The sequence below is a fragment of the Barbatula barbatula genome (assembly GCF_947034865.1).
Source record: "Barbatula barbatula genome assembly, chromosome: 18".
Lineage (NCBI taxonomy): Eukaryota > Metazoa > Chordata > Actinopteri > Cypriniformes > Nemacheilidae > Barbatula > Barbatula barbatula.
In genome coordinates, this window is record NC_136781.1 from 11,746,631 (window position 1) to 11,773,846 (window position 27,216).

General features: G+C 37.1%; 3 protein-coding genes across 8 annotated transcripts in view; 1 reads left to right on the plus strand and 2 right to left on the minus strand.

The window, feature by feature from the left end:
- Positions 1-1,296: 1,296 nt before the first annotated feature.
- On the minus strand, positions 1,297-8,699 carry cyp4v2b (cytochrome P450, family 4, subfamily V, member 2b). Of its 4 annotated transcripts, none has more exons than XM_079480614.1 (11): positions 8,320-8,699; positions 8,112-8,224; positions 7,940-8,025; positions 6,931-7,121; positions 6,707-6,776; positions 6,328-6,454; positions 5,987-6,157; positions 5,710-5,812; positions 5,219-5,353; positions 4,694-4,873; positions 1,297-4,154 (listed from the first exon to the last, which is right to left on the minus strand). In XM_079480614.1, the coding sequence occupies exons 1-11, from the start codon at positions 8,510-8,512 to the stop codon at positions 3,991-3,993; spliced, it is 1,533 nt and encodes a 510-aa protein (XP_079336740.1). In that variant the 5' UTR covers positions 8,513-8,699; the 3' UTR covers positions 1,297-3,990. The 4 variants fall into 4 exon arrangements, with proteins under 4 accessions (XP_079336740.1, XP_079336742.1, XP_079336743.1 ...); XM_079480616.1 differs by having other exon boundaries at positions 6,931-7,116; positions 8,320-8,603; XM_079480617.1 differs by having other exon boundaries at positions 6,931-7,116; positions 8,112-8,240; positions 8,320-8,598.
- Positions 8,700-9,226: 527 nt separating this feature from the next.
- fam149a (family with sequence similarity 149 member A) lies at positions 9,227-18,718 on the minus strand (the record flags this gene model as incomplete). Its single annotated transcript, XM_079479456.1, has 15 exons — positions 9,227-9,972; positions 10,366-10,524; positions 10,888-10,966; positions 11,397-11,525; positions 12,010-12,133; positions 13,860-14,033; positions 14,295-14,389; positions 14,499-14,641; positions 14,879-15,057; positions 15,922-16,071; positions 17,009-17,137; positions 17,221-17,363; positions 17,598-17,727; positions 17,810-17,902; positions 18,708-18,718. The coding sequence occupies 15 exons, from the start codon at positions 18,716-18,718 to the stop codon at positions 9,896-9,898; spliced, it is 1,815 nt and encodes a 604-aa protein (XP_079335582.1). The 3' UTR covers positions 9,227-9,895.
- Positions 18,719-25,277: 6,559 nt separating this feature from the next.
- Positions 25,278-27,216, plus strand: part of sorbs2b (sorbin and SH3 domain containing 2b) — a 46,371-nt gene continuing 44,432 nt past the window's right edge. For 2 of the 3 annotated variants that reach the window (XM_079480564.1, XM_079480566.1), the window contains exon 1: positions 25,278-25,473. The gene's annotated coding sequence lies outside the window, so the exon portion shown is untranslated. Of the gene's footprint in view, positions 25,725-27,216 lie in introns of all 3 variants that reach the window. The other variant, XM_079480565.1, reaches the window with a different exon arrangement.

Consider the following 27,216-nt stretch of genomic DNA (forward strand, 5'->3'; position numbering starts at 1 on the left):
GGAATGGAAATTAGAACGACAGACGACTCGTTCGCATGATTCTGAGTCGACTTTTTTTTTCCCAAGCCAATAACTTTATTTGTTCACTTTCGGCTTTACAATTTGGCAGACAGCTTACATTCACACACAGCAACATTACAATCATAGTCTGCTTTAGCTAAACCTTGTCTATGAATCCGGGCCTTAATCTAGCACTAGCAGGAATCTGCCCTGCACATTTGGTTGAAGCTAAAATTTACAGGTTAGTGGCACTCAGGACCGGCATTTCCTACCCCTATGCGTCTGAATAGTATTTTTTCTGTTGTAACTCTTAACTTTGTCTTATCGCTTCAGTCGCTATTAAAGTCTGCAGCTTCTTTATTCGTGTGTAGAATACAATGCAGCAGGGAAGATTTATGTTGGATATATTATTATAGAAGATGTTAGTAGGGCTGTTGCTGATGGGGTTAGTAAGGGTAATAGTAATTCTACTGGCCCACAGGTTTCCAGGGGTCCGCCTTCCTGTGATCGGATGATTATGATCAAACCCGAAACTATTAAATGAAGATGAAACAAAGATTTTTCCTCTTTTTCAATTAATGCATATCATTTTATGGTGCATACAAAAAGCTGATCCTTTTCACAAGAGCTTAAAAAAACAAGTTCTGTATATATGCTAATTTTGCAAATAATATCGTCTCGGATGTGTGTCTACTTTTAAAAGATGACCTTCACAACAAATTCACACCTACATACATAAGGCAATGCAGTATTTCACTTCAACAACATAAAAGTTTCATCACAAATAAAAAACTTTAATTTCCACTAATTCTTACTAGCCAGCTATATATTTTTTAACACTTATAAACTAATTAAAAGCGTCTGAATCACTGACAAACTAGAAAATGTACTTCAAACAAGGGAAAACAAAGAAAGGTGCTTTCAAAGGCTTTAAAACAAACCTTCAAGGGTTAGAAATAGGTTCCTTTTTTCTCTGCAAAGTGATTCTGAAAGCCATTATGTTTGCCAATCTTCTTGTTTGACCTGCCCAGGCCTCGTGTCTATCTGACTGCTTTTTACTGACCTGTGTACACCATTGTTGTGTGTCCTGTGCTAAAGAAACAGCTTGAGCTTTAATATTGATATTAAACTAGATAAAGTTTATCTACAATATTTAGTAACAGAGTGTTTTGTACCAGGTGTAGCATTACAGCACTGACGTCACAATAATGGTTACCTGATGCACCAAACTATGACAAAAACATAATCTGTCAGCATTTACTTATAGTACTTTTACTGTACAAATGGAGGAATTGTAGTATGAAAAATACTCTGGTTGCTGTTTTATTGTACAGCCTAATTAAAATCATACAACATTTTTATGCAAGAAACAGACAACAAAATCAAATCATCAATCCTGAGAAGAAAGTGATGTGGGTTTTGCACTATGGTGGTAAGTGACTGAATTTACAGAGGTATGGGAGAAATGTTCTTTTACTGTTTATCTTTCAGTCTCCTTTTTTTCTTTGATGTGATGTTGGGTTTCAAGTTTGAGTTTTGAAACTGCCACCAATCTCTAACGGATGTATTAGATAATCGAGAAAATCTCAGAAAATGAAGCGTAAATGTTGAAAATCTTTCAGAGACAGCTGTTCCGTGTCTGATCAAGAATTTGTGATGTATTTTACGCTGTATTTATTTAAGCATGTATTTAATTACTAATTCCAACACAAAATACATACAGGGGACTCCAAAATTTTACATTACTAAGAAAATTTGTGTTTTGAGTTTAATTGAATTCCGCGTTTCACTTAATATTACATAAAAATCAACAACAATTTAAGTATAAAGTTAAACGTACAAAAGATTTACATCCTCTGGTTTTATTTATCTGTCTATTTGCTTGACTGACAGCATGGAATTCACAAGTTACCAATACTTGATGGTCCACAATCTCTGAGCATTATTTAAGAATGTTCAAATAAACATCTAGTGTACTTCAAAAGAGACAGGATAATGACATTATGTACAAACACATTTACTTAATGTCGGACATGTGCTTACAACTGATTAGTGATCTTAAAGTAGTTGGGGATCTTTTTTCATTGTGCATGAAAACTGTTCTTCGGCCCTAATTTCCAGATTTTAACGTGGTCCTTAGCTCAGACTTTTCCGACCTCACTGCCTATTTTATCCAACTTGTTCTACTGGTTGCTTCACAATATGAAATAATATTAGCAATGCATTTAAAATAATGACTATGATATGAATGATATGTTTTTTACACCGTCTCCAAATTCATCGATTCAAATCAATTCAATGTGTTTATAATTCTTACAAGTGTCTCATCGTTTTGTGCACTCATCTTTGATCAGCATGTACATTTACATAGACAGTGTTTTATTGCATGTACAGGCATTCACTTTTAACAAGGGTTTTAATGCTAGGGGGTCATAAAGCTTTCATCTGCCAGAGATCAAATGTGAGTTTATTTTTGATAAGGTTGCCATAGGGGTCCGGGGTTTGGCAGGCTGGCTGAATTTCCCATCAGTGTGATGGGCCAGTGCGCTCTGCTCTCTCACCAGCACCAGCACCGATCTGGGTAGACCTGGAATGATGAGGAGCAACGCTGCCTCTCTGTGGATGAGCTCTGCACCTTATACCCATCATCCCCAAATCTCTCTAAATGAGTTGACAGAGCAGGGTTTAAGTACAGAATAAAGTATTATCCCCGTGGAACGCATGTATCCTTGCTGACCGTCAGAAGGGAGTCACCCAAATAAGCATTAGGATGAATGTGAATCTGTCATTTGGAAACTGGACATCAAGACAGATTGTGAACTCCATAAACTTGCTCATGCTAATGCCATAAAATAAGCAAACTCTCATCTGCCCTGAAGATGAATACTAGGGATTGATTGTTGCTCATGCTCCAGATAAACAAACAAACAAATTAAAAAAATTGCCCCAATTAATATGAAAGCACAGGACGATGTACGTCATCCTTCTCTTTCTGAGCTTAATGGATCTTTAATAAAAGCCAATCATTTCTTTTTCAAACTGACTTGGGTTGACTGGGACAAAATGAACTGGGATTTAAAATTCTCGTTTAATTAAAGAAAATGTTTTTAGTAAATGAAAGCCTGGAGAAATTCCATCAAGATAAATGTCCTTTTGATTAAAGGTGTCAGTTATATTTAACCTCTGTGTTTGAGTACGATGCAGATGATTCGGCAGATCGTGCACTGTTTAGTCTGGAAATTCTTGAACGGAAAATTTGTTTTCATATAGCAATTTTAACTCACTAAAAATGGAGAGCCCGAGGGCTTTAAATGCCAGGTGCTTTATTGCTTGGTGTATCTGCAATGGATCTGTGAAAATGAGATTGACCAAATATTGAAACTTTAGGTATCGCGATGTATTTTTGACACACAACTTGCAGCTTCTGAATTTGTTCTTTCAACTTAAAATGTTACGTTTTTGCTGTCTCAACTAGTGTGTAAGTTGACTTATCCTGTCAACAACACGTTGAATCAAATCAATTTATAATCAATATCACGTTCTCGAAGCTTCCTCAACTCATTTTCCTGAGATCAACTAAAATGTGTACATGCAGTATCTAAGTTCAAATAACATTATATTACTTTTTATGTAAACTGTTTGTGCATTTAGAAAAAATGTATTACATTCACGTCATAAAATAGGTTATCATTTGTGTTCTGTAATATGTCTTCACTGTACATGTGTACACACACAGTCCTGTGAAATTATTTAACTAAAAACGTGAGCGCTAGTCCTTACTTCTACACGTCATTCCTTACGAAATGTTCTGTTTATTACAACTCTATTCACATTTTATTCAAATCAATCAGTTTTCACACATTTCCCTATAAAATATGTGCAGGCAAAGCAATAAAGTCAGCAGATTGCATCAGAGTCAGCTTTTAACTATCAACACAAATACTACAGCGCTTTGGTGGTATGACATTTCTTCTTTGCCAGTGGCAACAGTCACTTTGTTCGTTTTTGCAGTTTGATCCAAATCCCCTTCTCGGGACGCAGAATGAGCTCCCCTAGCGGCCTTAGTTCCTCACGGCTTTGACATGACTCTACCTCAAAATGACGTAAGATCATAGCAAGAACTACCTTCTCCTCCATCATGGCGAATCGCTGACCTGCAGCAACAGATACGCACATCAAGACTAAGATGACAGTGGAAAATTCATCAAGTACATTTCTTTATAAGGCTTTTATAATGAACCTTCATTCCTGGAAGGCAGTGGAGATGACTAAAGATTGCTGAAATAATTTATGTCTGAAGGTGTGCGGCTCTCTTTCTGTTTTGTTAGAAGCTGATTGTTGTGTGTGGCCAGTGGCCTGAACCTGCGAGCGCATGCTGAGACGCAATCTGTCTCGTTCAATGTTGGGACAGAGGCCCAAACACTAGTGGTAGTGTGGGAGTACAGCACAGCATCTCTCATACAGCAGACTTGCTAAACAAGCTGAGGGTAAAGTAAAGCTCCAGGAAACGTAACTAAATCATAACAAATGATGTCATATTGTAAAAGACGGTACTTTACATCGTTCTAACGTATTACTTGACAGTTTGTCAAGATTTTTTTATCACTTTCCACAATAATGATACTCGGAGCAAAATTTGTTCCCTAAAGAAATTTGTTAATTTCCTATATTTTCTTATGGGATATTTTCTCACCAATGCAGTTTCTTGGCCCTGCAGAAAAAGGTATGTACGCATATGGATGTCTCCCTTTGCTGTTCTCTGGCAGGAATCTTTCCGGTCTGAATTCCTCAGGTTCTGGAAAGTAACGCGGGTCCCGGTGAAGCGCATATGGTATTATAACAGCATTCACTCCTTCTGGGACTTTGAACCCATCTGCAACCAAAGCCGTATTAAAATTACAGTATGTTACTTGTCAAATTATATCACTTTCAGAGTGTTTCAGGGAATAGCACCACAAGCACAACTCTTCTGCAATGTAAAACAAACAGCGAAGCTTAGTTTGCACTTTGTGTCCTAAAACTTGTTGTTTTCCTCCCAGCTACCCTTTGTTTCTATATGAGGTGAAAGATTGCTAGCTAGGATAAAACACTCAGGATTCTTACGTTTGACAATGAAAGGTGGAAATAGAAGACTTGATATCAGCTGTTTCGGTGAGACTCAAATAATGAGAGAGACATCAAAAAGAGTTTAGTGAGATTACAAACTGCTGCCACCTACTGATGTGACAGGTCTCGCAGATGCTGCGTGCAAACAGAGGCACGGCGGGGAAGATCCGCAGACTCTCTTTGATGACGCACTCCAGGTATCGCAGCTTCTTCAGGTCCTCCACTGTGACGTGTCGCTCTGATGAGCCTGCCGATCAGAATCATCATCATGTCTGTATCTGTGCATGATCCTTTATTGAGATACACAGTATTAGATATTATATGGTCTCTAAAATGATTCGGTACGGTACGATATTAATATTGGTGCGATATTATATAGTATTGTACGGTGTGATGCTGGGTGGTATGATGTATATGATGCAGTATATGTCATTTAGCAGTAGTGTTGTGGTGTTGTATATGTCACGGTAATATAAGATAAGGTACGATATATGATAAGATCTGGTACAGTGCACCATGCTGCAATTCGGTACAGTTTATTGTGTGATATGAAATGATAGAATATGATAGAATATGGTTTATGATGATAATAATAATAAATACCAAAAACTTCCTGTAGTTCTGCCTGCACCTCCTTCTGGACCTCAGGATGAGAGCCAATCAGATGTAAGGCCCAGTTTATTGATGCTGCTGTTGTGTCATGACCCTGTAGATGTGTTTTGTATTATGCTTTAAATATAGGTTCAGCTTTATGAGGTTTATGGGGGTAGTAAACATATCAGTTCTTTCTGTAAAATGTTAATTTAAACTACCAAGTGCACATTTGCTGCACATTTAAAAGGTTTTCTTCACATTCTTTTTTCTCTAGTTTTATCTGTACCTCAAACATAAAGGTGTCCACCTCCTCCTGAATACCCTCATGACTCAGATTCTTTCCATTCTCATCAGTAGCTTTTAACAGCATGTCTAGAAAGGCTCGTCTCTTCCACGGCCGCTGGTCAGAAATACTGTCACAGTCAGAGGTCATTAACTTTGCTCTCTCCTTGATAACCTTCAGGAAAAAACAGAAATACGAATAATATAAACTTATTTATTTTTAAGCAGAAAAGCTAAGATGGTTTGGTGGTCCTAATGTCTCGTCCAAGGTTCCCATTACATTTGTTAAACCAGCCAACACTTTATCCGAGGCAAACTTACTTTGACGTTAAATGATTTACTCACGCTTGCAGTAAAGTTGTGAAGAATCCTCAATCTTCTAGACTGTTCTTTGCCTTCTTCTAGCATACTGTAGATCCAGTCTGGCCACAGCCATGGTGCTCTCTGTCTCTTAGTGATGATGTCGCTCATTCTGCAAGACGAATTTTAAAGTGGCCCTGCAACGGTGTGTCATGCATTCTGACTTATTTACAATGTTAAATGCCTTGTCTTCTCATGGTCAACTCGTCAAAAAAGAGTTGGACATATGACTGTGCTAGATACACTCCCCCAGTGTTCGTACAGGTTCCGGAAAGTTTTTACACATAAACACATTCAGTTTTGAGAGAGAATAGCATGGCTGCCATGTTTATTAGCTAAAAGCTTCAACATGGAACTTACTTACTTATAGACACTTTGAACATACTCAGAGTCAGCATTGTTTTGTGCATAGATCTTCTTTCCCATGGCAGTTTCTGTTAATGAGACACTTATCTTTTATGTCTTATCAACAGAATGCATGTAGGAAATACAGTATACTAACATTGAAAATAAATTAAACAATTCTGTTGCAAATTCTTTTTTTGTATAATTAAATAGTATGTTATTGGAAGACCGAATATTACTCACCACAAATGATGTCCAGAGCACATAATGTTATGTAGCTGAAGCAGTTAAAAGGCTCTCCACCTCCATGCTTCTCCATCTTCTGGATTAAAACATCAGTTTGTTCATTCATCACTTCCAGAAAGTCAGAGAGAATGGAGAAATGGAAGGTTGGGGTCAGCATTTTACGCCGGATACGCCACTTCTCACCTGTGCTGTTTCCAATGTAAAGAAAAACCTTGCAGATTTATTGTGAACGTGGATATAAGATTACATTACATTTCTTTACTTGGACTCTACTCTGTTTGGACAGATGGCCGATGACCTTCTGTCCAGCCTGGTTAATAACAGACTACTGTGCTTTTGATAGACTTTGTGTCTTGGATATGAGATGTGAGATCTGGCAGTTTGGTAGGTGATCTTCTCCTGCATGAAACTTGAAAGTTTGACTATAAATGTCAACATAATTGTGATAATCTGAGACATAAGAGCAATTTGCTCCGCTGACAAGTTAAAGTAAATTAAAAAAATGCATTTGTTTGATAGATATATTATCTTTTATGTTTTAATTATTTGCATTTCATTTTGTGATTTGGACTGCTTTCACCTCTAACCAGATGGAGTGATACTGCTAACATTGAAAGTTGATTAAGAGTTGAAATAGTTTCAGCCAAACATGATAAGATATGATATAATCAAGTTGTGATGAAAGCTGAGTTCAAGGACAGGCCAGAAATAAAGACAATGGTACACTAGCCCATGCAAATAACCTGATTTCAGCTGCATATTCAGATTGGAAAGGCATATTATTATTGAAAATATCACACACACTTTCTGTAAATTGAATTACTTTTCATGCTTTTCATGTTATTTTACAGCCAAGTTTACAGTTTATTTCTGTAATTTTCCGCATTATTAATATTATGAAAAGTATTCTGAAAAACATTCTTTACAGTGTAGTGGTAAAGTTAACAATAGATTGAAACCTGAGAAGACGAGCATGTATTTTTAAATACAACCCACAATACAGTACCTGGTAAGCAGGCCTGTGCCAAGCCAAGGGTGTAGAAATCTGTATGAAAATGACTTGTCAATGTGCCTAGAATTACTGAGAACCACCTGTATAGATTTTAAAATGAAATAGATGTTGTAAAACAAACATATTTTTTAAAGAAACTGTGGGTATAATGGTGAACAATAAGTACCTCAATATTCTCTGCATGATATAGGACCAGAAAGGGGACTGGACCCACCCAAACTTTTGTTAGAGGAAGGTGTCTGTTTTCATTTGTGCCCTGAATAATCTGGTTGAAGAAATCTTCAAAAGAAACACACTACTATAATGTTGAAATATGACTGTCAAATATGTCATAATATTCTTAATAATAACACATAAAGATGACAAACTCTTACCGCCAGCATTAGTTTTAAACTGCAGTGCGTTGCCAATAATTGGATAGGCACCTGCAATTCCCGGAATCGGCCTCATTTCGTTCCATTTTTCCAGGTAACGTTTAAATGGATGAAATGTAATGGATGTCAGAAGAAGTATCAGAACGGTTGTAAATATAACGCCCAGAACATATAATCCAAAAAAGATGCCCATTTTGTGTGGATGAAACTAAGCTAAAGCTCTGAGCGAAGCACACAGGTTGGACTTAAGACTTCACTGTCCCACTTACTGCAAACACTAGGTTGATCAAACAGAGGGTATCTGTGGGTGAATTGCCTCCTGCTGAAACATTAACAGAACTGGACGTAATGTAGAAATAGATAATGAGCGGATTGTGTGTGAGTCTATTTGTGTATGTTGTGCACTACACTGGCAAAATTAAGCCTTACACTGTAAACATTTTTGCTGTAGTTACGCAGCTAGTTACCAGTAACTTACTGTAGATTTATATTTATCAAATGTTTTGGCAACAGTTTGTTCAAAGATAAATGAACATTAAACATGAACAAATGTTTAACGTTACAGAAAAAAACCTGATAAAATAACAGCACCATGCAAAGCATTCTGGGAACCAGAAATCCACATTTATTTCTAATTTTGGTTCCCAGAAAGCTTTACACGAGGCTGTTATTTATAAAGACTTTGTTCATTTATATTTGAACAAACTGTCACCAGTAAATTACATAAATGTAAATTCTTTACAGTGTACCCCAAAAAAACGATCTGTCTAGTTTTTTATTATGAAGGTAATGTGCAGTACATTGGGGTTAGGGGGATTATCTTTTAAGGCAAGAGAGTATGAATTCTAGTCATCCAGTGCTTGGCCAGAGTTGAATAACAGAGTAAAAATATTGACAATATCAGTGTTAAAACATTCACTTTTTTATTTTAAATACAGTATCTACATACTTTTTATCTCTTCACCTGAGTTTATCTATAATTCTTTACCCTATCGATCACTGTAATAAATTGCTAATCTTTGCAATATACAATATATTATATACGTATTTCATATGAGACCAGGTTGATATATTGATTATATAAAAAATGTATTGCGAAAAACTCTGCTAAGCAACCAAAAGGCCAAATGAAATGAGTTTGAATAAAAAACAAATACAAATTTTGTTGAATAGTTTAAATCAATAAAATCAACAGTCTCCCGCTAAAAATACATTTACCATGCATTAAGTCTATTGGCCACAGACATATTTTGTATATTAATCATAACTTTATATTAACAAAATGTGTTTGGCATTTAACACAAAGAACACTCTATCCCGATGAATCTGTAAATTCTTCCAGTTTGCTCCCAATTTGACGTCATTGCAGAAAACTAGTCCATAAATGCAAGGGATGTCAGACAAAATTTGACAAATGGTAGAAAACTGTGCCAATACAGGCAGTAAACAACATAATAAGCCGATGTTATGACTGTGATAACATATTGTGCTGTTGCATTTGTAATTTCTGGCCGGTTATCATAAGCTGTTGTTTTGATAAATTAAGTTTTATCCAATTATAAAATGAGCTGCTCTGTTATTGCATGACCGGCTGAAATTTCTTTCTCACATGCACAGGAAAGCGGCTCAGTTGTTTCCGATGATTCTGGCCACCTGAAAGCAGAATGTTCTAGTTATTTACTAAGGAAACAAATATGTTTTTGTGTGTATCTTTTTCCTTTAGCACTTTGCCTTGTTAGAAGTGTTAATAAATCCCATGTGTTCCGAAGTCCAAAAATGTCCATTTCTTATTTATAACTCACAAAATCTCCCTTTAATTAAATCCCCCTAGTCACTGATTATTTTCGGGATCATTATTTGCTGAATCTACATGGCCTCAATAATGACTTTTCAGGAATTCTATAGTAAATAAACATAAGGGGTGCATTAATGTACACCTATTGTGTGATTTATAAGTCAGTTTGGTTTAGGTATACTTTATATCTGTCTATGCAATATAATGTGCTTATTTAAGATTGAAAACACATAAACCTGCAGTACATTTACCTATAAAGCTGAGCAGTGGTATGTTTCCTCCTTCCCCGTCGGTACAGGAGGCGATGGGTAAACGTCTCCTGCTGGGTGTGGAACACTCCAGGAATCCGCTCGCTGTAGAAGAAGTGATACTCATACTGAAGCCTGTCACTCCCATAGGTGTGCTATCACCTAAGAAACATGCAGGCAAATCTTTCAGAGGCATCAAAAAGGACACAACCAATGAAAATCACATCAACAGCTTCATTAACCCTGAACAGCAAACACCGAAGGGCACTTGTTATGTTGAAGATGAAATACACTTTATTGTCCCCTTAACGGGAAATTTGTGTCGGACTTTACATTAACAAATAAAAAACACAAATCACAGATTCATCAATACGAAAATAAAATAAAAACAATGAAAACATTTATTCATCATTTTAACTGAAAAAGGTATAAAATAATTATTTGGCTTCACAAAACTTAGTTGTATTGTTTAAACATATCGGCTGTCATTTGCCAAATCAAGTCTAAATGATACGTGTGACCCACCCTTCATAGGACCTCGACTTGTCCTCATGTTACAGGCGAAATCCATAGGAGTAAAGGATCTTTTCATGGGCGTTTCTGACTGAACGAAACAAAGCAAAACAAAACCATGATATTAACAACAGACACAATGTTTTAACACCCGATTTTAAACTTTGTTACCCCTGCAGTTACCAGAACGTCAATATCTTCAATGTTATTTAATTTTCATTTGCAAGTTTCATAATAAAGGAACTGATGACTCAAAACACAAATTCTGTCAGTATTTTGTTTACTCACCCTCAGCTTAAATGCAGTTATTTTATCCATTAAACACAAAAATATACTTTTTGAAGACTTTATAGTAAGAACCCTTACTTTTTACTGTTATTACAGTTCCTATTACTGTTAAATATTGTTGTTATGACAAGAGTGGCTAAAAACGACAACGGACAGGTTTAGAATGACATGAGGGTGAGTGAAATTTGAATGTTTGAGTAGACTAGAAGAAAGACATCCTAAAGGAGTTTTACTCTGAATGTGTTGGTAGTATTGGGCCGGGACAGAGACTCCAGCAACAGGGTGGGTTCTCTTAACAGCGGGAGGTTGTGAATTGGATTCATGGTACTGGTTGCTCCACCTCTCCATAGCCTCCCTCTCTGCTAAAAGGCAAAGAAAAAAATCATATAGCTTTGATTTCATATGAAATAAATACAGACAGAATGTCAAACAATCTTGTCGTACTTTCCAATAAAAATAAAACCGAGTGTAGATATTAGTTTAAAAGTATTTGCAACTTGCAACGAAAGAGCAAAGGGCATCCCATGTTTTTAATGTCATTTTGACCAGAGTTTGTAGACCAAAAACCCTTTCGCCCCTTTTAAAACAGCAGCTATCTCTGTTTACAGTGGTCAAAGTCTACACAACTAGCTGTTTACGTTTCAGGAAATGCTGAGACACCTTAGTTCAAGTGGATTTAAATAAACCCTCATCTAAAACTGAAGGCAGCTGCCCAAACAGCTAATGACTTATATACTTACAGTATGTACAAAGATCTAAACAAAGTCATGTGAGTCATATGTGTTTGACTTCAGGATAGCAAATATTGGAATAGGACAATGTTTAAAACACTCCTGATGTCTGTACCTGGAGAAGTCTTGAGACAGGTGCACAGTATTCCTGCTCGGGAGACTCAGAGTGAATCTGAGGCAGCCTGTGGTTCTGAATGGCACTCACGGGTGGAGACGACAAGCTTTCATTCACAGTCGATCTGCGAGAAACCTCTAATTAGCAGTCTGCGTGTTTTCTCATGCCTTTTACTCCTGCAGGAGCTCAAGGCTATCTGTGATTCTTCAGAGTGATGACAAGGTTAAAAGTGTTACGATTAAAAGGGTGCAATGCACCTTCAGGGACCGATTTTTAAAAGGAGTCTGCGTTTCAAAAGCAGGCCTTTGTCTGTTATTAACAGGACCCAAGAAGACGTTGCATTTATTCTGCAGACACATACTGTATACTGAAATAGTTGCATCATGCAGATCTTGTGCTGCAATAGATCTTCTTGTTTAAAGCGGGGGTAACATGCCATTTCATTAATTCTTTACACTGTTACATGTGCTGGCTTCTCATGCTTAACATGGTCAACTTCTCATAAAATGAGTTGGAGGTATGACGTAGTATTTCGGTGTTCGATGCACTCCGTCAGGCTTCGAATACATTTTTTCTAACATGCATTCCGATCAATGTATTGTGATGTATCGTGTGCTCGTCCTTTAGATACACCCACTGCACTGCTCCAGGAGCTTGACAGTTTTCGGAAATAATCATACAGAAGTATCCGTTTTTTATAAATATGATTAAACTAAAGACTCTTTAGAGATATGAAGTATCCAATAATACCCAACAGGTACTCAAGATTAATATGAGATTGGCAGAAACTGCGCGTGTTACCTCTGCTAAAACCAGATTTCTGCATAAAAACTAAAAAGCTAAATACACTATAAAAGTGGGACGCCCCCTTCTAATATACAGGTTTGACTACTTTAGTCATTTCCATGAGCACAAATCTTAATGCTACAGCATATAATGAAATTAAAGAAAATGCTGTGCATTTAATAGCATGAGTTTGTGAACGGCCCTAATCTATCCCAACATGACAATAACACTGAAAGCGAGATTCAAAATGAAATCATTGATTCAGTCAAGTGTGAAAGAACTTGACTGGTCTGCATAAATCCCAGACCTGATCCCGTCTTAACACCATTCAGTCAAACACTCATCACCCAATTCCATCAATGGCTTGAACACAGGGGTTCAGTCATTTCAGAACACATGCAACAAAGATGGAAACAAAATTCGGAAAAACTTACAGTAAGGTACCCTTTATAATGCATTCAAATAAGTCATTTACAAATGCATTATGAAGCAGTGTTAACTGCATGAATAAAAAGAGGGATTCTATCAAAATACCTGCCAAATAGTGAGCCATGTTTAACTCATATGTTATTAATGTATTCATTCATCATTTATTTGACTCGCTATTTCAAATCCATTATTTCAAATTCATTATTATCTTGATATTGTTTGCAATATTAGCTGTCTGGACACTGTAGGGTGTTGTGTTGTTTTTCTTATACCTGCTCACTATTTGGCAGGTATTTCATTAGAAATGCAGTTAATTCATGCAGTTATAACAGCTTTATAATGCATTTGTAAACTACTTACTTATCATTAATGAACACATTTATAAATGCTTCATAAAGGGTAACTTAATGTAAAGAGTAAAGTTTTATTTTGCATTGTATTGTATGGTGTAGCATTCATATTTGTTTTCATTAGAATTAGTGGAATAGATAAACATGTTCATTGTAAGGGGGCATCTCAATACCTTTGTCCATACAGTGTATTTTCACAATGTTGTGGTTTCACCTATTTCACCAATTAGAAAGTGACATTCCATTACTAATAGTGCAGTTAATCTATGCTGTGTTACAGCTCACAATTTAGTTCCTGGTTGGCTTCCATTTCTTGTCAGATTGTGGTATATCCGAACCCTGCTGTTGAGTTTCGGGAGTCTGCGCTGGGGTATGAGTTTTTGTGTCGGTATACTTGGCCCTCTCAGAGCATGAGTCTTCACACACATTAACACGCTCGGTCCGTCATCTGGGTCATACCTTAAGGGAAATCAAGACAGATCACGGTGCAGTTCTTCATTTGTTGATTTATCTATAGTCAAAACCCCTATTGTTTTCCTGATTAAACTAACCCCATTGAATTTAGGAAAAGCAACGAAAAAACACGTGCCAAAAACTATGAATGGATTATACTTTAATCATATCTTAATGGTTGTTTTGTGCAGCGATATGAGTCAATAATAAAAAACTGTATGATTTGCTTAGTTTTTGTGCAAACTTTCTAAAATCCATAAGACTTACGGGGATCTCTCGCCAAACCCCTGATATCTCTGCTGCAGAGGCTTTGCTTGAATTGTCATGACACCATTTAAATTCATCTTGAAGGCGCTTGAGTCCTGAAAGAAGAAACGAGATGGTGAATTTATAACATTAGAACGAGTTATCAGTTATAGGTCTTCATCTTTGTCACAAAGTTAATTACATCTAATTTGTTTAAGTTGCCACCTGTATATTATTTCCGCCGGTTGACAGGAGTGTAGTTCTACTACTAGACCCTCTGGACAACATAATGGGATGTCCTTTTAGCGCAAAGTAAGAGGAAGGTTCTTTACTGGAGTTTTCTAAAGTTCTCTTCTGAGTAGTGTCGTCTATTGTCAAAAAAGAACAAAACATTGTATTGACAAAATAATGAATGCACCCCTAAGTGCAACATGGGCCTGTTTTCCTGAAAACCAAATCTATACCTAGTAAGCTTCAACATTTAGGAGTACACCAGCGTAAAGCCTCATTGCTAACCAACATGGACTAAATTCAGTACTGCAAAACACTTTTAAGCATTTCCAAAGTTGTGGCTCCATTAAATTTAAACAGCACTGCAGACACACCTGGGAGATGTTTTTCGCAGTACTTGTGTAAGAGCTCATCCAGTAGACCCACCACTTCCTTCCATGCATCATCAAACAGCTCATCTGTTACTGCGTCACGGATGCATGCATGAGGGGACACCGGGGGGATTCCACTTTTGAGGACTCTGGTTGTTCTCTGATTCACCTCCTCATCTTCTCTACAGTCACACAAATGTCACAATATACTTCTTTCATTCAGAAAAACCCTCTGCTGGATGTACACTATATAGTGTACTTTATAGATGGTTTTGACTGTGCCTTTTAACGCAGTGTGAACTCACAGTGATTTAACAATAGTAACGTGAAGAGAACGAAAACTGAAATTAACAGAATATGGCCTAGTTCAGTCATGAAACTTTAAATGCAGAGTCTTGCAGTTCATTGGCCAAATGAGATTTCAGAACTAGCTGAGAACAAACTAAATCAGATTTGAGCCCCCCATACACTTCTAGAAGCAGTAAATTACTATTGATTCTAAACTATTCAAACACAAGTGCCCTTTAACTCTGTTGCAAAGATATATGGTTTATAAAAATGCAGGAACAGAAAAAATTAAGAGACTATTTCAAGCATCAGTATTTCTAGATGTTTTGTGGCCATTCCATTCCAGCGTCTCTTGAATTTCAACAAAATCAAACCTCAGAAGTCATCCAACAGCAAAGTGAAAGGCTGACAACATGACAAGACACATGAAAACCGTGACAAAAATCAAGGTCAGCACATAAATTTTTTTTTTTCAACTTTGCTAAATACATGTACAATTGTTGTATTGCTTAACAGTAAATGTGAACTAGTTTTCTTTGCAGTATTTAAAGGCTAAAAAATTACAGATCATCTTTTCTGTTATTTTGACCTGATTCTCCAGTTTTCATTTTAAATTTGTGAAAATAAAATGATCATTTCACCTGAACACATACCTATAAATAGTAAATTCAGAAAAACTGTAAATCATTTTAAAATGGTCTCAGAAGCTGAATATGTAGCGATATTGTCAGCTATGAATAAGACATCGTGCAACCTACATTTCTTTGCCATCATAAGCCAAAAACTCCTCTATACTGCCCTCTGCCTCATACACCTCCTCCGAATGTTCAGAGAGTGGAGAACTGAGGCTCAGAATGGACTGCTCACACCAAAAGCCCGGGGCCAGACCGTGGCCTGTTACATTCAGCCTGAAGGCAGATAAAGAAAATGAGAGAGAAGATAAGAGATGAGGGAAAAAGCTAATTTCTAACATTGCAGGCCAGACTGACAAATGCACAGCCTGCGGGCATTTTCAGTGTTTTAACTTCCCATTTCTCCAAATAACATACTGCATATTTTTATTCGGGTGAGAGGCTTCAAGTTCATCCTTGAGGGTCTGTCTCTTACGCATCATATCAAATGTAAAATGGATGTTAGGCTTCAGCTGATACTTCAAAACAATATATAAGTGCAGTAAAGGTAAAAAAGGCCACAATGCAATCAATACAGCGAGTCCATTAATCAAGAGATAAAACATCAATGGTAAGATAAGGCCGACTTTAAAAAGTTCAGAAGTTCAGCAACTATAACAACTCCTTAGTAATCATATCCTTAGTAGATCAGTTTAGTATCAGCGTGAATCAATATCTTATTATTATTATTAGTCGATAATGTATTTGTAATGTATTGTATTTATAAATTATAATTCAAATGTTTTTAAAACAGACTGCAGCAATTCAATAAATCAAGGTTTTTTAGAAACAAACAAAAAGCTTTTTGACAACATCCGTGCTGGCCCTGAGTCAGCCAGACCTCACTGCTCATGGTCTCGAGTGGAGAATTAAGCAGACAGACAGCCTTTCAAAGCTTTCATCAACACTTCAGTGCTGTTAAATTAAACGGCTGTTGAATGACAACTTCCTTATATATCATTTATTCATTTGGCAGACGCTTTTGTCCAAAGGTTGAATATCTACTCATGCTTCTCAGAAACCTCTTGAAAAACATTGTAATCACAAAATGAAATCAGTACAACAAATCGTCATACTTATTGCAAAAAGCAAAAACAATAGTTGATCAGTTCCGTGTCTTTTTTGGTTGTTCTATCTGATTGTCGGTAGAAAGAATAGTCTGGTATCTGCTTACTCTCTGTGATTGTCTCTCTTGTCCAGGCAGGAGGCTAAAGGGGCGAATGAAGTTCTGGAACTGCTTTCTTCTCTGCGTATGTACTCGACTCCCTCCTGTTTCGGAGGCTCCAGCTGGTTGCCTAAAATTCTGTGGTTAGGAATGCAACTTTAGCAAAGTTAAACATATCATATCAGCCACAGAATAAGTTCATCTCTCAATGTTTATGAGACCTGAGATGAGGGGTGCGACTGTTCCACTCCTTACACTCGTCCTGCAGGGACTCTGAGCGGCTGCTGACGCTTCCCTCATAAAGGAGCTCATCCACAGAGTTAAACAGCAGACACACATGCTGCGTGTTCGCACGCTCAAAGTCCTGCACACAAAGACGAAACCACACACTGGAATGACGACGTTGGGAGATGGTTGAATAGCTGCCAATTCTTATATTTGGGTTTGTGGACAACCTTGATAAATATAATGGTTAACGTATCGGACAGATCTTATTGGTTGATTGGAATGATTCTGATCCAAGAACATATCTCACTTGGTAAAAACAGGAAGGCCTACATAACATCTGCAATGTAGTAGTGTGTGAAAAAAACATTACATCATATCTCCAGGAGCAGATGGAGCTGTGCTCTGTGGAGAGACCAGGACCAGTGGCTGGGCTGCCGGAACGGGATGGTAGGTGACTCATGGGAGTAATGCCACCAGCAGATGAATGGCATGATGTGATGCTACACCTTTAGAAATTAGACATTATTACACAGTAATGTGTAGTCATATTTTTTTTCTATTTATAATTAAATGTTACAGTACCTGACGCCACCAGATGGTGTCCTGATGACACTTCTGGTAAATGGTGTAGCCACTGAGCCAATGCTTTTTTCGGGTTCCTTGAGCAGCTTTTTCCTTGAAAATGAAAAATAAAGATGTTGTTTATAAAATGAATGGCAATAGTGAGACAGTCTGGGACATTAAGAGCTAAGATGGATTGTGTCATCTGTAGGAAAATAAAAGCTGCAAATGTATGTGTATAATGTATTAACAACAATAATATTGAAAGTCAATTTATCAAACTATTGTGACATAAACTAGCATATAATTATCATTTAAAGTCTTATAATTGAAGCTTTTTGTTACCTAAGCGTAATTGTAAAAAACTGTATGAGACTAATGAATGCTTTCAATCCTTTTTGTCTCTAGTTTGAAAAGCGTATCCCTGCAGGCATATGAAGGTCACGTGATGCTGTCGACTCCAAGCTTTCACTCTTTGTCTCAAACGGTCTCTAATTCAGCTGCCAATTATGTCATGAATAATTTAGACAGTACAAGATCAAAGTACAATATACAGTCTTGTTGGAGTGTCACATTTATCACTATGACGACAAGAATCCCGAGCTAGTAAAATCGAACTGTAAAATAAAGCACAAAGTTTATTAATATCCTGAAAATATAGCTTTGTTTGGTTGGTTTGATATTGTTCTATAAATGTCTCTCTGGGTCTTCTTATGTCATAAATATATGTATGTGACACAAGAGTTAAAGATATGTTACAATATTACTAATCAATGACAATTATAAAGAGGAGCATTATTCAAAGTTACAATTTTTATAGCCAATATAGGCCAATATATGGCCATATAAGTATACTTCAAACTCAGAGTATGTTTGTTAAGATTATCTCTTTAAAAGGAGTTAAAATGTCATAACTTACCCAATTACCATAAGTCCTGGATATCTATGATGGCACGCTGCCCTGTATGTTTCGGGTAGTACGTGAGAACAGGGGGTAGGGTGGTCAAAGGTGAGACCCACCCAAAAGCCCAATGCACCGTGCATGGGTACAATTGTCTAATCTGTGATCGCCTTGTAAATTTCTCTCTCTAACAGCATTTGTTCCTGTAGCTCCATCAAGGGAGTGTTATGACACGATACAGTGCCACATCACAGGTAACTCCCCACCCTCCCTTGCATGGCTCAATTTAAACCACAAATTAAGATTGTCTTATCCCGAAATATTTCTCCAAGGCAATGTAAAGGAGATTGTAGGAATGACATCATGCTTAGAGTTATCATAGTTCTAAAACCATTGAGCAGTCTAAAAAAACAGAAGAGGCTAAAGATGCTGGATGAGGTGAGTGCCTCCCACACCTCACCTCCCAAACAACATTAGGGATTACAACGTATTCATTGAGTAGGATGATGCACATATAACGCATAAGGTATCGACAGATTTTTTTTATGTCATCATTAAGGTTTTAGGTTCAATTTATATTAATTATAATGTTTATCTTATAAGTTAAAATCAGGCAATTTAATTTAATGTAATTAATGATATACTGTACAAAAAATATTTAAATCATTTATGACCAACTCTGTATCAATACGATTCTCCATTGAAATGCATGTTTTTTGTACATATCTTCATTGTTGTGGAAATGTTTATTTGATTTTTTTAAGAACAAACAACATTAACTGCATATTCTTTTACGTAGAGTACAGCATGTCACACTATAGTCTTTCATGTCAATCACACTTATGATCAAACATGTAACCCTATACAAGATCCACAAGCAAGCAACTCCATCTTCTGGTCAAACTATGTTACACATAACCATTTCTCTCAACGTCAAGGCAGAAGCAACATCTTTGCAGAAGACATTGCAATGGTAAATGAAAAAAGAATACAACAACGTAAAGACCTTATAAGTAAAAGAAAGGGAGCAAGCAAAAGAAAGAGACTCTTTCACACACAAACTGACACCATTGCCACACAAGCCGTAGCACAGAGAAAAGGGAAAACTAATTAGCCCAGTGTTAGGGCTTCAACAGCTGGCAGAGGTCAAAGAGGAAGCTCAGCGTCAGTAGTGGCTCATGTGTCACTCACCGAGCAAACAGCAAATAATTTCAGCAGGTTGCCCGCCAGGGTCTAATGAAACATGCATGAGCAGCATGGCAGCAGAAAGGCTCGGCTGACTGACAAGCATTCTTTCTAGTGTCGGTCTTTTAGCAGCAAGCACGACGGGACACTGATTTCACTCGGTAACAAGCTTGTCAAATTTTATAGCATTCCCAGGAGAAGCCTCAAAGAACACAAAACATTACTTAGAGCAACTATATTTTGCATAAGAATAAAATAGCAATATTCATGGTTTGAAAATGTTAAAGTATGAAAAGGGGTAATATCTAACTAAGTTAAACATTGCCATAACTTGAGTAGTCAGGTTTTGGTGTTCTGAAAATGGGTCAGTAAGTGCAACCAATGCCACTTGTTTCCCATGAACTGAATTTATATTGAAAAACTGAAATAAATATTTGAACTGAAAAATATATTTTATATCAGAGAAAACGGATAATAAATACATATTTTTACGTAAATACAGACATTCAGACGTTTAAATTGAACTGTATGCAAGTCAGGCACGTTTATGAGCCTCTTTTAACTGTTGGCACATGTAGGCCGCACTGAAAGAAAATGTTTCGCCTGTTTTCAAAGAGCTTTGTAAAGGGACTTCAGTCGTAACTAAATGCTGGTGTGTGTAGATCGGGCAATTAGATATGCTTGTGCCAAGAGAAAGACTATACCCTGATTCTATGAGTCTTGTATTAATTAGTTATCCAAGTGTGCAGCACCGAGCACTTTTCAATTAAATATTGAAGGTCTTACCTGCCATGAAAGAACGTTTCCCCAGTTTATTTGTAATATTTATTAACAATAAACAAAGTTGCCCTTTCTTGCTGCCACGCATGTTATATTATAATATTTAAAATCAAACCAAAGATGCACAATTAGTTCAAAAATGTCTAGAAAAGAATGAACCAAGCAGGCAGTTTTCAATTAAACAGAAGCTTTGACAGTAATACTGAGGCTTACATCAAGGTGTCATCCCTCTGTCGGACTGGACTCATATTGTCCCGAGCTGGTCTTATCTTCCATTCAAGTGTTCCCTCCGAGTCCAGCGTAGACTGTTCGAGACAATAGCGATAACTTTTGTCCGAGAGGTCAGGTTGATGTTTCGCTCTCGGCGGTGGATGAACGGACTCTGCGGTCACCTGCATTAGTGAATGTGGCTGACAGCTTCGCCTTCCTTAAAGAAGATCGCGGAGATGATGGGAGCTGCGCTTCGCGTGCCGGGGACGATCTGTCACTCTACAACGGGACAGTCACTGATCCCAAAACTGCTTTAAGATCTTAAATTATTTGTCCATTATAAAAAAGACATATTTAACCATAAATGCATTCGATTTTTTCCAAGTTTATATGATTTCGTAGGCCTTCACAATAAAGAGCCTAAACTATAAATTAAGCCGTATAGTCACTGCAAAAGTAAGTAAGCTTTATGGAAAACGCAAAGATTAAAGGTGGACTGACTGTACATTTACATTTAGTCATTTAGCAGACGTTTTTATCCAAAGCGACTTACAGATGAGGAAACATTGGAAGCAATTATAACAACATAGGCAACAAAATACATAAGTGCATCAAACTAGTCCATTAAAGCCTAGCACAGTATACAAAGCTAACAATAGTGAGCTTAGTAAGGGGGGTTATTTTATTTTTTTATTTTTTTAAAGAAGGAAAGGGAAGAGCATTAGGAAAAATCAATCAGCGACGTGTTGACGGAAGAGATGCGTTTATAGGCGTTTAAAGATGGCAACCGAGTCTGCTGGTCTTGTAGCAGCTGGTAGATCATTCCACCAATGTGGAACAGATCCAGAGAAGGTACGGGAGAGTGACTTTTTTGTACAATTTGTTATACAGGGAATACAAAAATCGAAAACGTGCTAAATTTGAATGGACTTGGGCCCTGTCCCAAATTGCGCACTCCGCTCTTGTGGACCTCCTCCGAGTGCACACTTGGTGACGTCAGGATGTGCAGACAGGGCACTTGTCCCTAGGGTCCGTGGGAGTGCATTTTGGGACAGTCTTGAAGTCTTCACGCCGGAAAGAGCAAGCGGTGCTTTCAAATCACACTCGCAGTAATTTGTTGTCATACGTTGATCAGTCGTAGCCAGGCGTGAAGTCGACAACACTTGTTGCTGCCGGTTTTTATAGTTCTGTATTTCATATGTTGATATCCACCCGAGCATTATGCAATGTTTGTAATGCAAGTGCTTATGTATATTTATTTATTTGTATACTCTATACTTAATGTGCATAATGTGTTCTTCTTAACATGCATATATGTTGTTATTTAATATATTTCTATAATACAGAAGCTGTGTTGTTAATCTACACAGAGCCCGGAGACAACTGGATATACACCTACAACAAAACATTGCTTAAGTAAGAAAATGCACTGCATTAAAAGTAAAAATAGAAAATAAATAAGCAATAATGTGAATAAGAAATCAATGATGATTTCGATCGTAGGCCTAGGCCTACATGTAAAAAGTGCAATTATACAAGTTTAAGGATAATAGAAAAAATTGCCCAGATAATCTATTTATTTGGCATCTGCACATTGCTATTTTATAATACTCATATTTTTTTAATATTTTGCAATGTGAAAGAAAATCTAATTCGTCTAAAAACAACATATTTAACAATAATTGTAGGGTCTCGATTTATTGTCGTTAGTGAGACTAACACCGTTTAGCAAAGCAATGGACTGCTGCAGGGTGCATACAATAAATGAAACAAGCAGAATAGATTTTTGTGTAAATCGCTTAAAACCACGTGTACGTGCGTAAAACTGCACGTAACGTTCTGCATTGTTTAAGACAAACTGATGACAATGCGTTTTGATGCACGGTGTGTCATAATGATATTTCGAGAGTTATTTTGCCCTGTATTTTATTATTTTTTACTTTTTAACTTTGGGCAAAACGGAGGGCTCATCGCTATCTTTTTTACACAGCCGTCCAATCACAGTGGAGAAGAGGCGGGCCAAACACTACATTGACCAACCATCATACATTTCCATTTTACATTTAGTCATTTAGCAGACGCTTTTATCCAAAGCGACTCACAAAGAGTTCAAAGAGCAATAAGCGATATGTCATATAAAGAGAGCAATAGTACAATATGTGCTAATACAAAGATACTAGTTTTAACAAAAGCTAGACCACTACCTGTTGAGAGAAAGAGGGTTAAGGTTTTTTTTACACAACAATGGAGACGTAGGCCTAAATATTATTACAGCATTTCCATTTTCAGTAATATTCTTCAAAATAAGATAGCAGTAACATGTAGGATAACTGTTGCGGATATTTCACAGAACAGCAACCAACGCATCTCCGGAATAACGCGTAGTGCCCCCAAACGTTCTCAAGCGCCACCCGCTGGTCGTTTCAGAAGAGCATCGGATATTATTATTTTAGCTGGCTAAAAACTCTTAGGTGGACACAGTTTAATTGCTTATTTTATTGGTAAGCATAGCCTAATAGTCTCGTATTTACTCATGCAATATAATGTAGCCAAACCAGAGAATGAAGTCCATCATTCTTAGATACGCAATTTACGTAGCTGTAACTCATAGGTGCGGATTATTGCTAATTGTGAATGAGCATGCACGCGAGCCCAGTTTACGAATGTTTGGAATTCACTAACGTACACACTTTCAAATGAGATCTGACGTTTACGAAGTATTTGTGAAACCAGGAGGAAAGTGTTCGGGTAGGTCTTGCTGTTTTACGCGCAAATTACTCGAAATATACTCATATTTTTACGAATGTTTCAAGAATGAGGCCCAATAGCTTCATTCGGGAGTTGACTAAACGTGTATTAAATATATTAGCAGGTTCACTTCTGCTAATTTAGGATCTGTCATAAACACCCACATCATCACATGTTAACATCGCAAACAGGATTTATTGTTTTTAATTAAGTGACCGACATAAAAATAGAAATAATCGACCATGATCTCAGCATGTAGATATTCTGAACACTGTAACCGGAAATGACGAAGCAGCATCGAGGAGAACGCGGAACACAACGTGTAAGTAGTCCATTGATACATCGAAATTATTTCATGACCACTCAATCTAAATCAAACGTGCAGATATATGCAATCAAAGTTTTTGCAAATGCATTGAGAACAATGGCATACGGTCGCAATTTCCACATTAAACACAAGATGGAGCCATGGAACAGCATTCTGTGCAAACATGGAACACGAGACTTTGCACCTGTAGGCAAAGAAGACCAGATACTTATGTTATATTGTTGCACAGCAGTGTTATCTCATTTTACCTTATAAAAGCGTCAACAAGAAAATAAATAAATCAGCTATAACACCAAGCAATCGCCATTCTTTGGGGGGGGGGGGGGGGTGTTAGATATATACTGGTGTTAGAAGGTAATATATAAAAATAAATAGTTTTAATATACGCATTCGTGGAGTCACACATGAGGGCCCACACATTGAGCCTTTGCGCTTAGGGTGCTTTGGTGGCAAGTTTATTTATGAAAACTGTGTATAAATAGTGCAAGAGGATACTGTGTGGTCAGGGTCATCAGGTCGGAGGACTGTGAATCCTGGGAGGTGGAGAGATGAATAGCTGGTGTCGTCTTGGGAGGGCCCGTGATGAGAGGAACTGAAAGGTCATGTTAAAAGTGATACGCCCATAACTCAAGCCCCCCGGTCACCCTCCATTCACACTGTGCTTCATGCTTAAGGTGCCGCCAGCCCTGGCATAACGTCTTTGTTAAGACTTTTCAGTAGCCACAGGAGGAATGTCTACAGTCCACTCAGACCTGACAGATTCACTTTCCACTTATGCATGTTTTGGGATTGATGACACATATAGGCGTCACTGGGCTTGTGATTGATGTAGTTTGAAGTACATTTAGTCTTTTCATATGTATTCGAAATAAATCAATACATTTGACCTTAAAATATATTTATATATATTTAATATAATTTATAAGTAATTACTGTAGGGAAAGGTAAGGACTTTGCCTGAACCATATATTAAGAACTATTTATTGTGTCAATTTGCTTTTTACTAAACAAACAAAGATGACTGAATGTCATCGGTCAAGCCTTTACAACAGAAATAAACCACACCAGAAATAACCTTGCAGGATAAGGGGGCAGGTATTATGTTAAAGTGAGTGAAGCAAAGGCTGGGCAAAATGGATTACTGCCACCCGTAGCCCCTGAGCAGCTCACTGCCACTGCTAATAACCTGTCCTCATGCATTCTCTCATCTCCATCTGCTTTAATTTAATGCCGATTACCCAGCCTCCTCCACAGCTTCTGAGTTCCCATTGGCCCAATGACGTGCTAAGCCCAGGCAGCTTATAGTATTTGTAAAGCATGAGACACAAAGAATGCTCGTTGCATCAAGCCGTGAGCGTGTGCGTTTACCTGGATAAACATGAGCTCCGGCTGAGGATGTAACCCAGGGCCATGTAAGTCATTTGCCGCTCATAGAGCAGGTTTGGCTGAATGTGGCATCTTGTTGAATCTACATCTGCAGTGGAAGGTCAAGCACAAAGAGGAGAAATCTTGCAGCTGAGGAGAAATAAAGAGGCAAGTGATTTTGATTGGATTGAAACTGTTAATTTGACTGTATTTTGAAGGACAACCTGGAGCAATAGAAGAACATTGCAGACGGTCTATGACTGATATATGTGTTTGGAAAAACAGCAGTGGATGATATGAGCTCTCATGTGGAGGACATAGGAGACAAATACTTGTTTATGAGCTTGTGCTTCCCTCTGAGCTAGAAACAAGTGAAACATCCAGACTGCTAAGCAGAGCTGAAATGCCCTCAGTGGAAGGTAATGTGCCTTTCATTGTTAAACAGTGTTTTACATTCAGTTTTTAGTTGGCAACATGTGTGGGATTTCAAGTAATGATTTAAGGAGTTCTCTGAATAAGCTTTACGTACAGTTGTGTTGCTAAAGAGAAAAACTACTCTTACATAACACCCTGTGAAACTCTAACCTGTATAAATGTAAGACATTTCAGAAGAATCATAAATACACCACACACATGTACATCTAAAAGTTGCAAGAGTTCCAATTCAGTTTTAATTTATTCAGTTTTTCCGTAATCCATTTTTGACGTTTTTTGGCATTTGATCCTTTGTAAACAATTCTACTTTCATGTTACTGTCAAAAACTAAAACTGTGCAAACATTTCTTTAAATTGAAATAAAATAAAATACAGTCATAGTATTTCAAAACTCAAACTAAACAAAAATTTGCATTATAAATAAAGTAAGACACTAAAATTATCAACTTCGAATAAATGCATATTGAAGTTCAATAAAAAATTAATAGCAATTATTAAATTAATTAATAATAAAATTATAAAAAAGCACATAACAAAATTGCTTGTTAAACAAAAAATTTACTAAAAGTTAAACTAAAATTTGAAAACTGAAAATATCAAAATTCAAGCCACTATATGAATAAAATGTAATGATTATGTCTTAATCTGTTAATGCTAATTAAAAGTCTTCTTAAACTCTTTCACCTTTTAAGTAGCCGCACCCTTTCTTTGCAAAAAGATAATAAGCAATAAAAAAGATAATAAGTCATGTGTTTTTGAGACTCCAGTTTAAAAGTGCGCCTATTCATTTTAAAATTACCCTGAATGATTGCTGTTTAATTTAGAAAATATTGCTATGAGCTAAAACCGGAGTAAAACTGTATTAACAATTCTGAACAGGCCGTTTCCTTATGCGTGACTTGCATTATTTACAAATGTCACAGTTTCCCGTGTTGATATATAGCAACTTTCATTTTTTCATGTTTATCTTGAATAAAAAAAAAGATTGTTTGTGTTTTTGCATTTTGAACGAATTTGCGAAGGTGAGCCAGCGTTTGTTTCTATGGACATAGAACGCAGTGGATTATGAGACCAATAGTGGCGTGGTTGGAGCAACAGCAAAGACAATATCATCCTGGCTGCCTCGTCTTTTCAGTAAAAAAGTTTGCTTACCTTGTTGTGACACCAAACCAAGAAGAAACAAAATGCAATGTTGCAACAATATAATCCCTAACCCTGAATGAAAAATAAGTACAGGTCTGAAACCGATTTTAGCAGCAACGTGTCTGTGAAACCTCAGAACCTCATGGTATTCCATTACAGGAGTTTCACTGGTTTTAGTTTCTTGTGAACTCGCGGCCTTGGTGGGGTTGGTGGGTATTGTTTATAGGTGTGTATGCAGGTATGACCTGCTTTTCCCAGCCTGTGGCTCCAGAGTAGTCCCTCACCTCTCTTGAGTCATTGTGTAGGGCCAGATTTTAATTACAGCCCAAGTGG